Here is a 21,742-nt window from a genome sequence, read left to right as displayed (position 1 = left end):
GATCAGCCATGATCGCATTGAATGGCGGTGCTGGCTCGGGGGGCTGAATGGCCTACTCCTGCACCTATTGTCTATTGTCTATTGTCTATTGACCATCGATCACCCGTACACTAGTTCTATATTATCCCAGTTTCCTGCACGTTAGGGATAATTTACAGAAGCCAATTAGCCTACAAACCCGCACGTCTTTGGAATAAGAGAGGAAATCGGAGCACCCGGAGGATACCCACGTAGTCACAGGGAGAATGTACAAACTCCGTACCGACGGCACCTATAGTCAGGATCAAACCCGGGTCTTTGACGCTGTGAGGGAGCAGCTCCACTGCTGGGTCACTGTACTCCCACTTTCTCTTTGAAGAAGATCACTTTCTTCAAATCATGACTACTGCTCCATTATTTTGTGCAGTCAGTGATAATAGTATTTTAATGGCACTGTCTTGCCTTTGTTATCACCAACTTTGGTGGCACAGTATCTATTTTGGCATTCCACCTGGACACAGACCATCTCCTTTGTTTTTTTCCCCACTCTCTTTCTCTTGGTTCTTTTCCTGGTCACACAGCTGTACAACACTGAAACAGGCCCTTCGGCCCACCATGACCATGCCGACCAAGTATACTGATCTAGTACCATTTGTTTGCATTGGCCCATACCCTTACAAACCCTTTCCTTAGCATATATTTGATCAAATGTCTTTTAAAGGTCATAACTGTATTGCTTCTATAGTTTCCTCGGGCAGCTCATTCCCGATATGGACTATCCTCTGAGTGAAAAGGTTGTCCCTGAGGTCCCTCTTAAATCTCTCTCTCTTATCTTAAGCCTACTTTTTCTAGTTTTAGAATCCTCTACCTATGAGGAAAAAGGCACTCAACTTTAATATGTCCCACATAGTCTTGAACACCTCAATAGGATCCCCCAGAGCTTCCTACATTGCAAACAAAAACGTCCCAAACTATTCTATCTCCCCTATAACTCAAGATCACAAGCCCAGGTCATAAACAGTTGCATCTGCAATTTCTCTCACTTTAGATGAAATATGCCATTGACTTGAAATGTCATTACTGCTGCAATCTCTCAGTAATTGACTGGGCCTCTGAGAATTTCCAGTAATTTTGTTTTACATTCAGATTTCCATCATTTGCAGTATTTTGTCTATCGGTTTGTTGATGACTATGAAAAATGATGACTGTGATGAAGTGGGAAAATATTTTATCACACATCATAGCTTCAGGTTTATTATTGTCATATCCTTAATCAAATGTTTTCAATCATTTCCAGCAATATTGTTTCGAAACATTATGCAAAGAAATTAATCTTCCCTCACTCATGCTGAACATGTAATATAATAGCTACTGCACACTGTGATCTGCTTTTGAAATTCCATACTAAATTTTTCAAGTAAAGTACAATGCACAGCACATTTAGTGAAAGTGTGAACACATTTTAACAGATTGTCTACATGTGTATAGAGCCCCCCACGCCACTCCCAAACACAATCACTGCATTGTTAATTTATTTCTTTGTTGTCAGAGCTCTCTCACTTTCTTTCCTCTGTTCTCACTATCATCTTCTGTTGTTTTCCCCCCCCAATCAATGTTCTCAATTTAACAATGAACCCAATTTAACAGGAAATTATATCATCGTTTACACCCACTTTAGGCTATAGATGAAAATGTCTCCTTTTGTTATTGATTAAGGTAAAGTGGAGTAATGAGAAGTGGAATGAAGCAAGGCTGCGTCCTCGCTCCTACTCTGTTCGGCATCTTCCTATCTGCCCTTCTGTCTTTGCCTTCCCGACAGACACGGAAGGAGTGTATCTTCATTCCGCTCTCCAAGCAGGACAACATCCAAGCCGCACTATCATCTCTCTCTCTCAGATGGATGGATGCCAACAATGTAACGTATACTCAGGCAGATCACTAACAGTCTGCTCTTTATCACTCATTTCAGTTTGAATTCAGAGTATTCTTAATTTTGTTAATTTATTTTATGTTTCCCTTTCTGAAAAAAAGAAGCCAAATTTCTTATCTCAGATTCCCAGTACCATATAAAATAGGTTTGCGGGTATAAAATTTAATCGATCAATCAAATTCAACCAAATATACTTACACTGTTTCATGTTTTAGAAAAAAATATCCTGCCATGTTAGATGTGCCATCAGAGTAGATTTTATCAGTATTACCAGGGAGTTAATTGTTTCCAGCATGATGCAGAGACAATAAAAGTGACAACATCATTTGCTTCTAAAAGCAACCACTAGATTTTATTTTCATTAATTTATTTGAGAGAACAATTCTCTTCATTGCTTGAGGTCCTATCCACTAGATTGCCATTTTAGCATTGCACTTGGGAAACTTCAGTCTTTAGGGATGCACCGAATTTAAATGTGAAAGAAAGTAACATCAAATAATCACTTCGGGGAGAGGAGCAAGAAATGTTTAGCATTGCCCATATATATATAAGATGTACAGTATTTAGTAAAATAATTATAATTCTGATCTGAAATGATTCTGACCTTAGGGGACAAAAAGCAAAGATAGTTGCAGAAAACAGCATGCACAACTTGGGAGATCTTCATGCTTTGGCTGCAAATTAGTTTGTTATTAAAAAGGATGTAAAGCAGATTTAAAAAGCCATGAATTTTAAATGGTTTTTGTTATGGAAGCATTTGCATTTTGCAAACTAATAATTTTGATCTCAAAAAATAATGAATGAATAATACATGCTACAGCATTATGAAAATCTTAAATATCTAAAAAGTTATTAATTTTACATTTAATCGCATTGATTTAGGTTAAACTCTCGTCATAAGCAAAGCAGAGAAAGTGCACGTATTCATACTGAAAGAATTAACATGATTATATGTTACATCTTCTTGGATGTATTTGTGCTTAAGTTTTCACTTTTATATATATTTTTAATATTCTAATAAAATGGATACTTGGAAAGCATAGCTTATCACGGGGTCCATTTTAAATAAAATTTGAAGAAATTGTTCTGCAACACTGTACTGTCTATGTTCTCTATTTTTAATGTATTTTTATATTTAATAAATAAATGCACTTTAAAACATAAGTCATGGAACACCTGTTGTTTCCAAATTTGCAAAATGCCTTGTGTATTATAGCAGCCCAAGTCAAACAGATGGAAACAGTTGGATTTAGGGGTGTGCAGGTCACACACTCATGCTCATATGTACCTGAGGTAATATTTGAAGTAGCAGTCAGAAAATGAAAGGTGAAAGACTAGCGGATGGACCAGACAGCTGTAGTCAAGGAAAAGAGATTTCCAAAATATAACATATCAGTGACTTTGAATCTTCAGTTTATTACTGTTGAGCCACTTGATGCTCCATACTGTGCACTAGGTTGCTAATAGAACTATCCATTTCATATAAAAACTTGGTGAAGAAGGAATAATAAAACCATCCCTTAGATTACACATACATCCTTTATCCTGACTTCACTCAAATCTCAAGGTCCTGCCCTTGTTCTGCAAGACTGCCACCCTATATCTCTGCTGTTTGAGGAAGAGTGCAGTGGTAGAGAAAAGATGCTGCAAAGAATGCCACATTTCCATTGCAATAGCATTTATAGAGGAGCATTATGGTTTTTAAGAGATCAGATCAAGAAAAGGAGAGGATAATCACAGGATATGGATAAGGGCACTGCAAGTTACATTGAACTGGTGCGCAATCATTTAAATATTAATTTCTAATAAGTGATTAAGAATGACTTGCAAGCTTATTCAAAGTTTCCAATGGTCACCAGAGGTGTTCTGGGCCAAGAATTGGCCCGTTATATAAAACAATTGGGTTGAAATGCCTCCTTGGCCATGATTATGTATTGAATCTTACTTATTGATCGGGGTCAACTCAAATTTTGGAACTATCTCCAGCACATTACATTCAGCACACACACCAGAGTGAACTTCTATTCTACCAGTCTAATTCTTTCTCTTTGCCCTCTCAATCTGTCGTCTTTGCACTATCCCTTCTGTCTCCCCTCACTTCAGCTGGATGTTTTGTCTCCAATTATAAATGTTAAGAGAAGTTGATTTTCAAAGGGCCTGTCAGTTTTGTTGAAAACATTAGGCTATGGAGTACCATATACTTGTTGCTAGTTTACCTCATCTTACATTTCTCATTCATTACACCGATTCTATTGGTTCCATGTGAGCTATCTTACTATATTAGGTTTTTTGGGATCTTTATGGAATTCAAGGCAACTGTCTCATTGGATCCTAAATTGGCTTGCTAATAGGAGGGTCGTGGTAGAAGGGTGCTTTTCTGATTGGAAGCCTGTGATCATTGGTGCACTGCAAAATTGGTGCTTGAACTCTTGTTGTTATTAGTAGTTGGATGTGAATGTAGAGGGTATGAAGATGGTGTGAAAGTTGGCGGTGTTGTGAATGGTGAGCAAGGTTGTCTCGGTCCACAGCAGGATGTTGACCAGATGGAACGCTGGGCTGAGTGTTGACAGATAAAACCTAATTCCAATGTGCCAAGTGATACATTTTAGGAAATCAAATAGCGGTTGGGTGTAAATGGTAGGGAGAATGGTTATGAACAGAGGGACTTTGGGTTCCAGTCCATAATTTCTTGAAAGTGGCAACACTAGTAGAAAGATTAAGGAAGAAGGAATATGGTACACTTGCTTTCATAGGTTGGGGCATGGAGTATAAAAGTTGTGATGTTATGTTGTAACTTTACAAAACACTGGTTAGACCACACTTGGAGTATTGTGTGCAGTTCTGATTGCCAGACAACAGACACAAAGTGGTTGTGCTAGAGAGAGAGTGCAGAGGAGATTTACCAGGATGTTACCTGGATTAGGTGACGTTGACTATGCCGAGGGAGTGGATATCAACGATGTGATCGTTGTCCCTGGAGTGAAGGAGGCTGAGGGGTGACCTGATGGAGGTACATACAATTATAAGAGGCATAGATGGTGTAGAGAGTCAAAATCTATCTCCATTATTGGGGTATCAAAAACAAAAGGGCATCGGTGTTTGATGAGAAGGAGTTTTAAAGGAGATTTGAGGATACAGATGTTTGGAACTCACTGCAAAGGAAGTGGTGGTGTCTAGAAATAATCAGTACATTTAGACAGGCACTTAAATAGGCAAGGCATCAAGGGCACGGACCTAGTGCAGAAAGTCGGCGGATGTGGTTAGGGGCCTGTTTCTGTGCTGTGCAGCTTTCTGACCCAACTACTTGGCACAAAACTCCTCAACATGAACAATGGCATGTATGCTCCAAAAATGTCAGAGAATGATTTGTTGGATGCAGTGGGGTGAAACGTGAGGATCAGGGGAGCCCTTTCTTTGTTCCATCCGGTGGAAAGGGGAGTGAGAGCAGAACTACGGGACAGAGGAGACACGGGTGAGGACCCGTTCACAATGGCAGGCGGAAGCCACATTTACAGAAGAAAGAGGACATCTCGGGTGTCCTTGAGTGGAGAGCCTCATCTTGGGACCAGATGCGTCAAAGACGGAGGAATTGTGAGTAGGAGATGACAATGGGAGTCATTATGGGAGAGATGAATACCTGATGGAACCAGAAACAGATGGATGAGGGTGGGGAATTCCATTCCTGTTCTGTCTGGAGGGAGTGGGATGACAGCTTAAGTCTGGGAAACAGAGCAAATGTGAGAGAAGGAAGTCATCAAGTCGGTTTCCTGAAAAGGAGGATCTTTCTGTCCTCATCTTGAGAGCAGATGCGGCAGAGATAGATAAACTGAGGGAAAGGCGTGGCATCCATACAAGAGACAAGATGGGAAGAACGATAGTCCAGGAAGTAGTGGGAGAGAGAGGTTTGTAATAAATGCCAATGGATGGTTTTTCTGAGCTGGAAACAGATCTAGAAAAGGGAGAGAAGTATGTCTCCTCCACCGCAGGCCGGCGGAGGAACCTCGCGGGCCGGAGCCCGGACCTCGCGGGCCGGAACCTCACAGGTCGACGGAGCCTGCAGCAGGCCCCTGGGTCTACGGAGCCCGCGGCTGGGGGCAGGGTCGGCACCACTGAGGACCTGGCAGCGTTAGTGGAGAGGTCGGTGTGGCGGTCGATGATGGCGCCGACCAACGGAGCAGGACGGACACCTCTGTGAGGACACGGCTGCCGAGGGAAGGAACAATGGAGGACCCAGCGTGGGGGGACCGCCATGAGGGTGGAGGTATGGACAATGGAGGACCCGGCGTGGGGGGACCGCCGTGAAGAACAATGAACAATGGAGGACCCAGCGTGGGGGGACCGCAGTGAAGAACATTGGACAATGGAGGACCCGGGGTGGGGGGACCACAGTGAGGGTGGGGGTATGAACAATGGAGGACCCGGCGTGGGGGGACCGCCATGAGGGTGGGCGTATGGACAATGGAGGACCCGGCGTGGGGGGACCGCCGTGAAGAACAATGGACAATGGAGGACCCGGTGTGGGAGGACCGCTGTGAGAGAGAGGGAGAGAACAAAGGGAACTGGCGCGGGTGGTGATTTGTAACTTTATAACCACCCTTTATGGGCGGATATTTGCATACCTTGGCAAGGTATGTAAGCAAAGAATCTCACTGTGACTTGTCACATGTGACAATAAAGTATTCAATTCAATTCCTGCCCTTTTATGATGAGCCCTCTCTCGCATTTCCTTTGTTTCTTAAACTTCTGCTCTCACCCCACCTCCCTCCAGACGGATTTGGAATAGAGTTTTTCTCATCCTCACCATTCATCCCACGTCTCCACATTCCTGCACATCAACCTTTGTCATTTCTGGCAGCTGCAACGAGATCTGCAAATCTCGTCAAGATATGTTTACTTTGAAGAAGTTCTCCTCTCTTCAATGGGAATTCTGTGCGATCCTCTTTCACTGCTCCCCTCTGTGATCTCTGCTGCTCTCCTGCTCTAAGACCATGTTCTATCCCGGACTCACTACCACAGCCAGATGCGTTTCCGCAGCATTTACCAGCACCTCCATCTTGTGCCCCGTGGCTTCCAGCTGCATTTCCGGACCTCCCAGTTCAGGCCCAACCAGATTAATTTTAATTTTGTGTCTGAAGAAGAATCCCGGCCTGAAAAGTAGACTATTCATTCCCTCCCGAGATGCTGCCTGACTTGCTGAGGAACTCCAGCACTTTGTCTTTTACTCAACTTTCTAACATCTGCAGTTCCTTGTGTCTCCATCTTCAGCCCTCCCTTATCCACCAAACTCCTCCCACTTCTAGATCGCCACTCCCTCTCCCCTCTTTATACTGTCATCCCACTCCACTCTCAATCCTTTTGACCCAAAATGGCAACCATTCCTTCCATCTACAGATGCTGTTCAACCCACTGAATTCCTCCAGTAAATTGTTTCTTGCTCCAGATTCCAGCATCTGCTGTCTCTTGTGATTCAATTTTCACTTTGATCAATTTAAATGCCTCTGAGGAGGATCCCCTGACATTTCTAAGCCAATCACTGACTTATTTCTAATCTCCACATGTATTTTTCCAAACATTTCATTTCCCTAAATTGATCAAAATATTGTGAGGTTATCTTACAGGCTTTCAGCATATAGCTTCTCTTCCTTGTGGCAAATATGCTATCCTGCATGCTCTTATATCCTTGCTATATGCAGGACTTTAAACCTGCGAAATCTCCCTCCTCTGCTTGCATAAGGTTTGGTCTAAGTTCTGCCTTCACAACATAATACAAATTTGCCTTGCAGTTCTTTTCAGCTGAGATCTCCTAACCTGGTCTATCAGTTTGAAAAATTAGTTGATAAAGTAAAGCCCTTGGCAGTTTTACCTCTTTCTTGTACCGCAGCTGATTATATAGAGCTGGTTTCTGCACCGTTTCAATCTTCACTTCTTGTGTAGATGTCCGATAGGACGGATTGCTGTAGGTTAGATTGCTCACAGCAGGGTCATCAAACTTGGACTTTTTGTGCCTGAGGATAGGAAAAACATTACTTGCACATTCCAAAAGGATTCAATCTTTACAGATGAAATACAGTAACAGAGTCACACAGCACGGAATCAGGCTCTTTGGCCCAACTTGCTCGTGCTGACCAAGATGCCACATCTACACTAGTCCCATCTGCCCACATTAGGCCCATATTCCTCTAGACCTTTCCTATTCATGCACCTGTACAAATGTCTTTTAAATGTTATTACAGTTCCTTTCACAACTACCTCCTCTGGCAGCTCATTCAATATATCAACCTCCCTCTGAGTGAAAAAGTTGCCCCTCAGGTTCGTATTAAAACTTGCCCCTCTCATCTGAAACCTATTTCCTCTGGTTTTTGATACCATGAGAAACTTATTATTTTTAATTACGACTTTCCAGAAGATTTCACTCCAGTTCCTAAACAACAAATGAACTTACCTTTATAAAGTGCCTTTGATGTCGCAAAGCACTTGCAGGAATGTTATCAAAGAGAAAATAATGCAAACCCACACATGGAGTTGATAGGGCGTATGATCAACAACACTATGAAATAATCAGCAAGTTTGCAAATATATTACCTGTGTCGTGTGCCAACAACATCATTCAATAACTAGAGGATGCAGTATTTAAATTAGGTAACAATATTTACTCAATATGCAGGTTATGTTTAATATACTATGTCAAGAAGATGATAGAGCATGTTGGAATAACATACCTAGTCCTGCCAATATGGGTCACATCAATTAAATAACTTGCTGATTTGCCTAGCAATTCATCTTTGGTTGATAATGCTCTACACCCACTCTAGTAAAATACACAAATGGTGCTTGATAATGTATTTAGAGTATATTGTGGACAAATTTCTGAGTAAATATCTGTCCGCTGAATTGATGATTTATTCTTTGCATAGTAAGGATTTCTTGCAAAATGCATCCAAAATTCTAAGAAATGGAAAGCATCTTGGAGTGGTACAAAAATAAGACCAAAACACAATACCTGTATATTATAACCGCAGCAATGATAATTAGGATTGCTAATATTGTCAGGACTGCTCCAACGATGTAGCTTATATGTAGACCTTCACCTGCAACAAGCATAAGAACATTAGTCAGTTTCATAGATAAAACAATGCTAACTGGAATGTAATATCTTTCTCTAATGAAATAAATTATGAACACTACATCAGGAAGTTTTAATTAAAGACAACATAAGTTAAACACTTTAAGTTTTACTTGTCCAAAGATAGCAAAGAATGAGCAGAACCAAAACGAACTTGCATTTGTTCACAAATGTCAGTCCATGGCTGTGTAAGGCTGGACAGTTCATCAGGTCAGCCTGACATTTCTTTATAAACATTACCCACAGATACTATTATTTCAGAAAGGTACAACATATTTCCTGGAACATTGCTTTCTTTAATTGGTTCTAATAACAGCAGCAATGGTTTTAAGAGAAAGGAAGCTTCATGTGTCACATGTGTCAGTCACCCTATTCAGAAGGAAACAGCCAGGATCAGCCTTGATCGAATGGCGGAGCTTTGGGATATTTTGAAGTATGTGTTTGAAACCAATGTTATTTATTCATTGATTAGAGTGGGGGAAAAAACGATGATCAATGGTGCAGCCCAACAAGGAATTGCAGATGCCAGTTTACAAAAAAAGACACAAAGTGCTGGAATAACTCAATGGGTTAGGCAGCATATCTGGAGAACATGGAGAGGTGACTCTTTGGGTCGGAACCCTTATTCAGACAGATTAAGAACTGCACATGCTGATTTAAATCGAAGGTAGGAGAAGTTTCGGGTCGAGACCCTTCTTCAGACTCCCTCCAGATTTATCAAAATAGTGGAAAATTCCAAGAGGCTACTTCTTAGACCCAGTGCAACTAAAGTCGGTATAGCTGCTCACTCTTTCTCTGAAATTCCTTCAATTTCCACAGGTAAACATCTCCACCTAGTGGTCTGGCTGAGATTGGTTTTAACAACTTGTGAACAATGCCGGGCAAAACACCAACTTCAGGACGAAATATCCCGTCAGTCTTGACTACCCTGGACTGCGACTGAGTGCTTTGTCGGTAAAACTAAACAATGTACAAGAAAAGGTCAATAGTTGCACATGAAACATATCATGAAATGGGGTATGGGGAGAAGGCAGGAACGGGGTACTGATTGAGAATGATCAGCCTAAGTCAAGTCAAGTCAAGTCAAATTTATTTGTCACATACACATACACGATGTGCAGTGAAATGAAAGTGGCAATGCCTGCGGGTTGTGCACAAAAAGAATTACAGTTACAGCATATAAATAAAGTTAATAAGTTACTATTAGTGTCGACAAAAATTTAGTCTCTGGGGTTATAAAAGTTGACAGTCCTGATGGCCTGTGGGAAGAAGCTCCGTCTCATCCTCTCCGTTTTCACAGCGTGACAGCGGAGGCGTTTGCCTGATCGTAGCATCTGGAACAGTCCGTTACTGGGGTGGCAGGGGTCCCTCATGATCTTACTTGCTCTGGATCTGCACCTCCTGATGTATAGGTCCTGCAGGGGGACGAGTGTAGTTCCCATGGTGCGTTCTGCCGAACGCACTACTCTCTGCAGGGCCATCCTGTCCTGGGCAGAGCTGTTCCCAAACCAGACTGTAATGTTGCCGGACAGGATGCTCTCCACAGCCCCAGAGTAGAAGCAATGAAGGATCTTCAGAGACACTCTGAATTTCCTCAGTTGTCTAAGGTGGTAAAGGCGCTGCTTAGCCTTACCCACCAGTGCGGCAATGTGCGTTGCCCACGTCAGATCCTCTGCGATGCGGACTCCCAAGTATTTAAAACTGCTCACCCTATCCACAATCGACCCATTTATCTCCACTGGCGTGTACGTCCTTGGATGTTTAGCCCTTCTGAAGTCCACAATCAGCTCCTTTGTTTTAGTGACATTCAAGAGGAGGCCTTGATCACATTGAATGGCGGTGCTGGCTCGAAGGACCGAATGGCCTACTCCTGCACCTATTGTCTATTGAAAGCACTATTCATACATTGTTCCTGGTTTTAACCATTTTAACTCCCATTCCCATTCCCATACTGACCTTTCCATCCTGGGCCTCCTCCATTGACAGAGTGAGGCCACAGTGGAGGAAGAGTACCGCATATTCCGCTTGGGTAGCTTACAACCCTGCGGTATGAATGTTGGATTCTCCAATGTTAGGTCACTAACCAACAAACAATTACCTCCTTCTCTGCTCTTTCTCCCCCCCCCCTCTCATTTCTGCGCCCTATCTGGATGCGAACCCATTTCTCCTATGATCCCATCTCCCCCTTCGCCCTGTATCACATCTCACTCTTCACTCCTTATCTCACAGTCTTTTGGCTTTTCATTCCTGGTTCTTGATTGGTACAGGTGTCAGAGGTTATGGGGAGAAGGCAGGAGAATGGAGTTAGGAGGGAGAGATAAATTAGTCATGATTGAATGGCGAAGTAGACTTGATGGACCAAATGGCCTAATTCTGCTCCTATCACTTACGATCTCTGGCCTTTGTCTGCAAATCAAACCCCCCTCACCTGCATCCATCACTTGCCAGGCTTTGTCCTGCCCTCACCTCTCTTCAGCTTTCTCCCCCTACAACTCTCAGTCTGAAGAAGAGTCCCAACCAGAAACGTCACCTTTCCATGTTCTCCAGAGATGCTGCCTGACCCGCTGAGTTATTCCAGCACTCTGTGAATTTCAGTTTGTAATGTTTTCAATTGAATCTCACCTAGGCCACCAGGTGGAGAACTTTACTAACGAAGATTAAAATAATTTTCCCACGGATAACTAAGTTAACTGTCACTTTTAATTGCATTTGTTTCCATGCTGTACGGCTCAATAGCATCCAGGAAATTACAGTGAGTTGATCAGGTTATTTTATCATCTTACTGCTGCGCATTTCCTGCATCGCTTACATGCAGAATGCATTGCTGCAAGACCTCAAAACCTCAAGACCCAGCCTCTCCAAAGCCCAACCTCCTGCCTTCCAGAACAAGAGATGAAGCAGGTGCACATTAAACCTGCTGACAGACACACACCATCCTAACCTGGACACCCACTCGTTTAGCATGGAAGAGATACAGCATGGAAACAGGGATTTCGGCCCACAGAGTCCATACCGACCAGCAATAACCCATACATTAGTTCTATCCTACACACTAGAGACAATTTACAGAAGCCAATTACCCTCCAAACCTGCACATCTTTGGAATGTGGAAGGAAACTGGGCAGCAGCACCCGTAGTCAGACTTGCACTCAGATCTCTGGCGCTGTGAGGCAACAACTCTACTGCTGCCCCTTACTACCCTACTACCACTACATCATCGCCATCTGATCAAATCTTGGAAAGGCCCAACTAAAGGCTTGCTGTGAGTGCATTCAAATGGACTGCAGCAGGTCAAAAGAACGGCTTACCACAACCTTCCCAAGTATAACTATGAATGGCCCCTCAATCATTTGCCATAGCCACTCATCAGCAAGGGACTAATACAGGGAAGTGGTGTGTGAACTAATCACTCTTTAACAAAGAGGACATTTTATTAGTGGAAAACATACCATTTGTTGCCGGCAGCACCTGGCTTTCATCCTGATTACAGAGACCTTGATTTGCATCTTTCTGAGAACAGCTGGAGGTAAAACACAGTAAACTTAGCATCTTCCATGGAATTACTTTCCCTGGTGACAATTTAAATATGTAAAAATACGTGTCAGCATGATTGTAATCATTTCATGGCTTATCATGTGTGTAACATTACCTGTCGGATAATATAATATATTTCGAGTGCGTCCGAAATGACACATCATTTGCCTCATAACTACAATGAGATAGTTGTCATAAAATTAGCGCAGAAAATAATCAATGCTTTGTTTGGTGTTAAATAGTGAAAGTGACACAGTAACAATATTTTGGAATCATCCACAAGATTGCAGTCTTCTTGTACAGTAAGCTCTTGTGTATCTGGTATTAATGCAAGGGGGTTCTCATGCCACAGATAAACATTTTAATGTTGTAAAACACTCAAACAATTAATTAAGTATTTCAACTGTTATGGAGAATAATTCATAAAGTATCATTCATTCATTCAAGTGTTTGTACATGACTGTCAGCAACATCCCTTTGAAGGAGACACAAGAGGCTGCAAATGCTAGAATCTGGGGCAAAAATTAAACCACTGGAGGAACTCAGTGGGCAGGGTTGCATCTGTGGAGGGAAATGGATAGTTGACGTTTCAGGTCAAGATCCTCCAGTTAGCTGTCGATTCCAAGATCTTGCAGCTGCCTAAACTTAGCATTGTAGCTATGACCTTGAGATCTCGGCATATGCACAATTCTTGCAGCAGTCTTCCTGTTATTGTTGGTGCTGCTGCTGGATGCTACAAGGGAGTGGGTGTGGAGGTTCCAGGAGCTTGGAGGGACAGGGAAAGGCTAGTGGAGAGGTCCCTGTGCATGGTGGCTAGGGTGACCCTCCAGGGCTGCAGGCAGGCACTTCTGGCAGGAGGCTGTCTACCTGGGCTGTCTCCGTAAGGAGTAATATTCCTTTAGTCCCTGAATACCTGTACTTTGGAGAAATTGCAACAGTAACCAATCTTTTGGCCATTTATGACTGCTTCTATGGGCAGATGGGACAGAAGATCTGTGGAATTCTCTGCTACAGAAGGCAGTGGAGGCCAATTCTCTGAATGCATTCAAGAGAGAGCTAGATAGAGCTCTTAAGGATAGCGGAGCGGGGGTATGGGGAGAAGGCAGGAACGGGGTACTGATTGAGAATGATCAGCCATGATCACATTGAATGGCGGTGCTGGCTCGAAGGACCGAATGGCCTACTCCTGCACCTATTGTCTATTGTCTATAAGATGAAGCCCTCCCTTCTGCAGTTGAAAAGCATGGATAAGCTCCCTAACGCACAACGCAGTGTGAAAGGGTACAGCATGGTGGGACCAGTGTAGATGGGGCATCTTGGTCAGCATGGACAAGATGGGCTGAAGACTGTGTCTGGGTTGTATGACTGCTATGACTTTAACTAAATAGAGCAGGCATATGTAAAATTTTATATGGATTACTATATAACATATAACAACATATAACAACTACAGCATGGAAACAGGCCTGTCCGGCCCTACCAGTCCACGCCGACCATTCTCCCTGACCTAGTCTCATCTACCTGCACTCAGACCATAACCCTCTAATCCCCTCTTATCCATATACCTATCCAATTTACTCTTAAATAATAAAATCGAGCCAGCCTCCACCACTTCCACCGGAAGCCCATTCCATACAGAATTTCCTATAGAAAACTACTCGGGGAGAAATTGGCGAATGGACAGTTTTCAGTACGTATCCTGAGTACTGCCTCACTGGCTTCAAGTAAAGTGTGGCTTTCAATTTGAAAGACGTCATTTAGATTTGACATATCTGTAAAGTCCAGAATTCCTGTGCCATGGAATATTATTAAAAACACAAAGTACATGTTCTAAATCATGTTTCCCAGCCATAAACAACGTCAGAGCTACGATGTGTAAAACTCCAAAGTGATATAACAGCAGGTATTTTGTAAAATAATCAAATTCCTATTCCCCTTGAGGTAAGAACAGGTTGTGGGTATACTGCAGTGTGGGAGCATTCACATCACACAATATGATAAACATTCTTGTACATCCTGCTTGGTGTCACTTTTGTTTATGGCTGAGGGAGATCTATTTCCATACTTCATTTCAGGTCTGGTGTTTTCAACAATATTGCTGAAACATGACTTTTCCTGCCGTGGGAAGTAACTCCTACCACAGCTGGTGTAAGGAAACAGGTCCTTCACTATTGCTGACTCTTGCGAGTTAATCACATACTAACTCATTTGCTTGTGCCTCTGCTGAACTTCAATTTTTCATCAATCAGTGCTCATCTTGCAAACAATGGGAACTACAAACTTTCTTCTCGAACGCTGATATTGTGATTCTTATTATCTGATGAAAAAATGAAATTCAGCAGAATCAATTTCACTTCTAACATGTCAAGCCATTGACTATTAATTTATTGGCTTCCCTTGGAGAAGGCGTGAACTCCAGACAACATTTTGGATCTTTTTGAAGGAGTGTTGGGGAGTTGTAAGTATAATGGTCAGATTACTATACAAAATGTCCTGAAATCTGGACTATTGGTGTGAATAAAGCGGAAATTACTGGAAACACTCAGCAGATCAGGCAGCGTACGCGAAGAGAGAAGTAGAGTTACTGTTCTTTCATCAGAATTCCACCAGGATGTGATGGAAGATCATCAGCCTGACCCTGTTGGCTCTGCATCTCTCTCCTCAGCTGCTGACTGAGCGAGTGTTTGCAGGATTGATGTTTTCATTGCAGTTTTCCAGCTTCTGTAGTTTCTTGATTAGTAATCTGAAGCCATAAATTGAAACCACACCATGCCTGCTGGGGCCTTCACTATATTTGGAATAAAAAATTAATATCACAGTATGCTTTGTTTGCCTTGTGTTTTGCTTTGTTGTTTAATGTTTGTCTAACTTGTTGTGTCTCGTGCAAAGTGTGAGTAGAGTATCCTGAAAACTATGCTTTTAATTCTGTGGATCATTGTTGGCCTCTGCGGACCATGTCTGTCGGTGCAATTTCCAACAAGACGCCTGAGTGGCGAGGAGCCGCGGCCCGCACGCTCGTACAGTCGAGAGGCTTTGCTGGAGCTACTATACGGGTCGACTCGGGAGATGACATCAAGCCACTTTTACCGTTCTATGGTGGGTAACATCCCTCAGGAGCTGTTAAGAACTAACAAGAGAAAGAAACGAGGAAGGAGAGGTGGCATTCAGAGTCACCCACGGCGGAGATTCAATCGGCTACCTCTTCCATCTATCGTTCTCACATACCTGTGCTCTTTGAGCAACAAAGTGGACGTGATACGGACATACACAAGGTACTGTAATGAGTTTCGTGAGGCTTCTTTGTTATGCTTCACGGAAAGCTGGCTACAATGTACAATGCCCGACTCTCTCTTCGAAGTCCCTGGCTTCACCCTTGTGCGCGCAGACAGGGATGCAGACTCGAGGGAAAACCAGGGGAGGCGGTATTTGCGTGTACATAAATGATCTATGTTGCCGATTACACTCAGTTAAATGTAAGATCTGTGATCCCAATGTAGAAATCCTCGGCATGACGTTAAGACCTTTTTATTTGCCTAGAGAATTTGGGTGTATTTTGCTGTTTCGGCAAAACATCACAGGCGGCCGGCACCATAGCTGACTGTGTTCACGAGCTACAACTCCGCTACCCAGACGCACCGGCAATGGTGCTCAGGGACCTGAACCAGTGTAACTTGGAGACTGTGTTACCCGGTTTCGAACAGTATGTCACGGGCCAGACCAGAAAAGACAATATCCTGGACAAGTGTTTTGTAAATGTTAACGGTCCTTATGTGTCTAAGTGTAGGAGATTAAAATCTATCCAAATAATAAATCATTTGTTACTAAGGACATAAAAAAGGTTATAATTACAAGGAAAGTGGCTTTCAAAAGCAAAGATTCTGGAGCGCTTAAACAGACAGAAAAAGAGCTGAAAATTAGATTGAGGGAAGCAAAATTGGCACACAGACAGCTTCTGGAAAACGCTTTTAAAGCAACAAAACCCAAAAGCTGTGGGATACCATGAAAACTATGACAGGAATGTCACCTACAACTAAACCTATTGTGACAGACAATGATTTTTGTTTTGCCAATGATCTGAACACCTTCTTTACCAGATTTGAATCATTAGATAATTCCGTTAAGTGCACCGAAATACTTAATACTGTTACACCTGCTACCTCTGATAGAATTGTCATCACTGTCAACGAAGTAAGGAAAACATTTCGGTGTACAAATACCAAGAAAGCCGCTGGGCCGGATGAGTGCAGTGCTTTTCTGTTGAAGAACTTTGCAACAGGGCTGGCTCCAGTGTGGCAACCAATCTTTCAGGCTTCCATAGATACACACACTATCCCTCTGTTACGCAAAACTTTGCATATAAAACCATTATTCAAAATTCCATGTCCAAAAGAACATAAGGATTTTAGACCGATAGTCCTTACCTCAGTGATTACGAAATCTCTAGAAAGAATTCTGCTCCAATATCTTGTCAGTACAACAAAAGACAAACTTGACCCTTACCAATTTGCGTATAAGCAGGGTTGTGGTATAGAAGACGCTGTTGCCACTCTGATTCATATCATCTATAAACATTTACACAAACCTAACACCTGTGCAAGAGCCCTCTTTCTAGATTTTTCTTCAGCTTTCAATACAATACAAGCAGACTTTATGGTGTCAAAAATGGTCCAGCAGGAATTGAATCCATACTTGATTCACTGGTATGCCTCTTTCCTTACGAGTCCAGCTCGTAAAGGTGAACAAAACACTCTCATCTGCCATTATGACCAATGTTGGGGCTCCACTGGGTTGTGTGAGTTCAACTATACTTTTTATTTTTTAAACTGACGACTGTCGTACTGATAAACCAAATCAATACATTCTAAAGTATTCTGATGATACAGTTTTAATATCTCTGTTGAGTAAATCAGACAACCCTGAGCTGCACCAATAAGGTTAGACTGAAGCACCCTTTTGTGTACCAGTCAATCCGGAAACTAAACATAGAACTTAATCCCAGTTCAAATGTACGTTGAAGGGTCTTGAATGTGTCGTCATTTGTGATTGTAATGTTATGGTGAATATATGTATCCTTGTTTCTTGCCTTACATTCTTTGTCTTTGTTGATGTTGCAAGTGGAGCTGCTGAGACGCAAGAATTTTTTTAGACTTGATCTGACAATAAAGTATTATCGCATCGTAATGGTGACCCTGAATCTAATGGGATTGTTATAGAAACTAACCTGGTTCACTCATGTCTTTCTGGGAGGGAAATCTGGTACCATTATCCAGCCTATTCAATAAGTCACACAGACGACAACAACATGAGTGCCTCTTTGAATTGGCCTGCAAACTGCTCAGTTCAGAATGGATCTGGCACAGAAATGCCCAAAAGCCCAGTCACACATGGAAAAAAAATTCCAATGGCTGGGAAAGGAAATCTCAATCAAGTAGTTTACTGCATTGCTTCACTATTACCATGCAACCAGGACTCGAAGAGCCTGAGCTACAGGGAGAGGTGGGGCAGGCTAAACTCTATTCCAGGAGGATGAGGGGTGGTTTTATAGAGGTTTAAAATCACGAAGGGAATAGATAGGGTGAATGCACAGAGTCTTTTACCCAGAGTAGGGAAATTAAGAACCAGAGAGAGAAAGAGAGAGAAAGATGAAATAGAAACCTGAGGGGCAACATTTTCCACAGACAGTGGTTGGTATATGGAACGAGCTGCTGGAGGAGGTAGGTGAGGCAGGTGCTATCAGAACATTTAAAATACATTTGGACAGGTACATGGATGGGAAATTTCTAGAAAGATATGCGCCAAATGGAATGAACTTAGATGGGGCATATTGGTTGGCATGGACAAGTTGGGCCAAAGGGCCTGTTTCCGTGCTTTATGGTTCTTGTGACTCCATGAACAAATGGAGCATGGATAACACTCAAAATAATCCATGAATTCCTCTTTCAGCAATGTATTCAATTTTCACATCCACGTGATTTTTACAATTTTCACATTCACGTGGGATTTATTGCAAACTTGTCATTTTTTACTGAATAAATCTCACATGAATCTGCACAAATATATATTTTTGCTGCACTCTATAAAACAAGGCACAAAGTGGCTCATGTTGCACTAACAGAGGCTGAATGATATGCATTTATGGCCCTAGTACATTCACCATCGGGAAGGCAAGACTACTGATTGTTTCTGCTGAAATGCAGTTTACAGAAGGAAATGCAAATATCCTGAGTGAAGATACGTCCAGCAATCTCTGACCTTCAAATCCTCACTCAGGTTTAAGATTAGAACCATTCCCACTGTAGGTAGAGACAAAGGCTCCCATCCGCATACTTACTTTTCATTTGTGTACTCAACAGAATGCGTGGGCTTTACTGGAGAGTAGTCGACAGCTTTACGAGGGCCAGCACCATCAGCTCTCTCACCAGAACTGGTAGTCTCCGAAAATGGAGCCACGTATCCGGGAACTGTAAGGAATCACATTCATTCTTTACTTATAGATTAAGCATTTTTTTAAAGTATGTCAAATTATGAAAGGCATAGATAGGTAGACAGTCAGAATCCTTTACCCAGGATGGAAATATCAAATACTAGAGTGCACAGCTTTAAGATAAGAAGTGAAAAGTTTGAAGGAGAGGTGCGGGGCAAGTTTTTTTATACAGAGTGTGGTGAATGCCTGGAATGCACTGCCATATCTGATGGCAGCAGATATGATTGTGGTGTTTAAGAGACTTTTGGATATGCGCATGGATATGCAGGGAATCCATTATTATTATACTGGAGCATCTATGACTCGAGAAAGGCAGCACAGTGACACAGTTGGTAGAGTTGCTGCCTTGCAGCACCATAGACTCGGGTTCGATCCTGACCTCGAGTGCTGTCTATACGGAGTTTGCACATTCTTCCTATGATCGCGTGGGTTCCCTCCGGGTGCTCCAGTTTCCTCCCACATCCCAAAGGCGTGCGGATTTGTAGATTAATTGACCTCTGTACATTGCCCCTAGTGTGTAGGGAGTGGATGGGATAGCAGGATAACATGGAACGTGTGTGAACAAGTGATTGATGGTCAGCATGGATTCAGTGGGCCGAAGGGCCAGTTTCCATGCTGTGTCTCTTAAGAAAAAGGTGAATGGTGCCTCTACTCCATTGGCAGGTAATAACTGGTCAACTAACAGAAACTACCACAGGACAAATTCAAAACTTGGAGGAGAGAAGTTTTAATGAAATAGCCTAATCTGAAATTGGAAAAATGGACAGAAACTATTTTCTATGTGTCTATGCTTCTAACCGCTAACTCCAAGGAAGCAAATATGGTTTGTAGATTACCATGGAAAAATAAATTGAAGATTTATTCTCCATTGTTGAAGGTAGAAGGGATTTTGTAAGCGAGAATGGAAAATAAGTATCTCCCAGTGATTACCATGGAAATTAAATGCATACAAACCCGAGGAAACGGATTTCGTAAATCTTATTCAACTCCATCCAATTATTGGCAGAAATAATTCATGAAATCCCTGGGATCATTAACTGCTCAAAGATACTGTGCATATTCTATGCAAAGTGTGCAAAGTCTAACATAAAATAACCATGTGACAGAGTGTTATTTCAGGAAAAGCAGTCCATCAGATTTGGCAAATGTCGGTGTGTTCACTTATTTAAATGTAATGTGTGCAAAAGTAAAACATGTTTGGATGCACATTATTTCTACTTTCTGTATTTTGTCTTTAATAGCAGAAATCTGCTGTGTGCCTAGATGCTAAATTATCTTTTGATGAAACGAAAGGTTTTGAATATTTGCTCATTTTGTATTTGTCATCATTAAGCTGATACCAAGGAACATAGAACAGTACAGCACAGGAACAGGCCCTTCGGCCCACAGTAGAAACCTTAGTCATTTGCTGGCTATTTTCTGCGCTTGTAGCCTTGACATTCTCACTCACCCACTGAGCACGGTCGCCCATCCGGCTCATCTGGACATTCACACACAAAGTCCACTGCCCTGGCAAAGCACAAATGCGTGCATCCTCCATTATTGACGCCACACGAATTAGAACCTAAAATCAAATTCAATCATTGAAAGCGAAGTTGAGAAATATTTTACACAGGAATGTTCTCACAGCAACATGGAAGATACGGCAATGAACACTGTTTGGAGAGGGTGCAGAGGCAGTCTCTAGAATGAAGCCTGGATTAGGGGGTATCAGCTGCAAGGAGAGACTGGACAGACTTGGATTGTTTTCTCTGGAATGCTGGAGGTTGAGGGAAAACCTGACACAAGTGCATAGAATTATGAGAGGCATAGATACGGTAGACAGTCATAACCTTTTTCATAGGATGGGAACATCAAATACTAGAGGGCATAACTTTAAGGGTGAAATGGGCAAAGCGTAAAGGAGATACGTGGGGCAAGTGCCTGGAAGGCGCTGCCGGGGTTGGCGGCAGAGGCAGATCCGATAGTGGTTTTTGAGAGACTTTTAGATAGGCACATGGCTATGCAGAGGATGGAGGGGTTTTGATTATATGCAGGCTGATGAGAGTTGGTCTTGGCATCAGGTTCGGCACAGACATTGTGGGCCGAAGGACCTGTTGCAGTGCTGTACTGTTGTACAAACACAAACTGAATAGAAATTAAAACTAAAATCATTGTAATGGTGGTGGCGAGGAACTGGGTTTTGAATGTCTGACAACTGATAGGATATGATAGAACTTTATTTATCCCAGGAGAGAAATTGGTCTGCCAACAGTCACAAAACACAACAAGATTGGGGAGGGTGGGGGTAGGGGGGGGGAGGGGAGGAGGAAGAGGACACAGTCTACCCCATGACGGAAGGGGGAGGAGTTGTACAGTTTGATAGTCACAGGGAATAAGGATTTCCTGTGGCATTCTGTGCTGCATCTTGGTGGAACCAGTCTGTTGCTGAAGGTGCTCCTCAGGTTGGCCAGAGTGTCATGGAGGGGGTGAGCTGTATTGTCCAAGATGCTCCGCAGTTTGAGGATGTCTTAGCGTTTAAAAAATATCAGTGTAATCATTCGCACGTGACATCATTAGCATGCATCATCAGTATGTTATAAAATGCATTATGTTATCACACATTACTTGTGTTCAACAGCCATTGAATGACACCACATTTTTTATTTATATAATTATGAAACAAATATACACAGGGAGAAATAATATGATA

At 42.4% G+C, this 21,742-nt stretch overlaps 1 protein-coding gene across 3 annotated transcripts in view; it reads right to left on the bottom strand.

Moving 5' to 3' along the window:
- Window positions 1-21,742, bottom strand: part of lrp4 (low density lipoprotein receptor-related protein 4) — a 258,361-nt gene that overhangs the window by 4,986 nt on the left and 231,633 nt on the right. For 2 of the 3 annotated variants that reach the window (XM_078415462.1, XM_078415463.1), the window contains exons 33-37: window positions 20,501-20,614; window positions 18,898-19,027; window positions 12,482-12,552; window positions 8,910-8,997; window positions 7,773-7,914 (exon numbers count right to left, since the gene is read on the bottom strand). In XM_078415462.1, the coding sequence (XP_078271588.1) occupies window positions 7,773-7,914; window positions 8,910-8,997; window positions 12,482-12,552; window positions 18,898-19,027; window positions 20,501-20,614 (545 nt within the window). Of the gene's footprint in view, window positions 1-3,197; window positions 3,264-7,772; window positions 7,915-8,909; window positions 8,998-12,481; window positions 12,553-18,897; window positions 19,028-20,500; window positions 20,615-21,742 lie in introns of all 3 variants that reach the window. The other variant, XM_078415465.1, reaches the window with a different exon arrangement.

This window comes from Rhinoraja longicauda, chromosome 18 (genome assembly GCF_053455715.1).
Source record: "Rhinoraja longicauda isolate Sanriku21f chromosome 18, sRhiLon1.1, whole genome shotgun sequence".
Classification (NCBI taxonomy): Eukaryota; Metazoa; Chordata; class Chondrichthyes; order Rajiformes; family Arhynchobatidae; genus Rhinoraja; species Rhinoraja longicauda.
The sequence above is the reverse complement of the archived record's forward strand: the minus strand, read 5'-3'. Positions and strand labels throughout refer to the sequence as shown.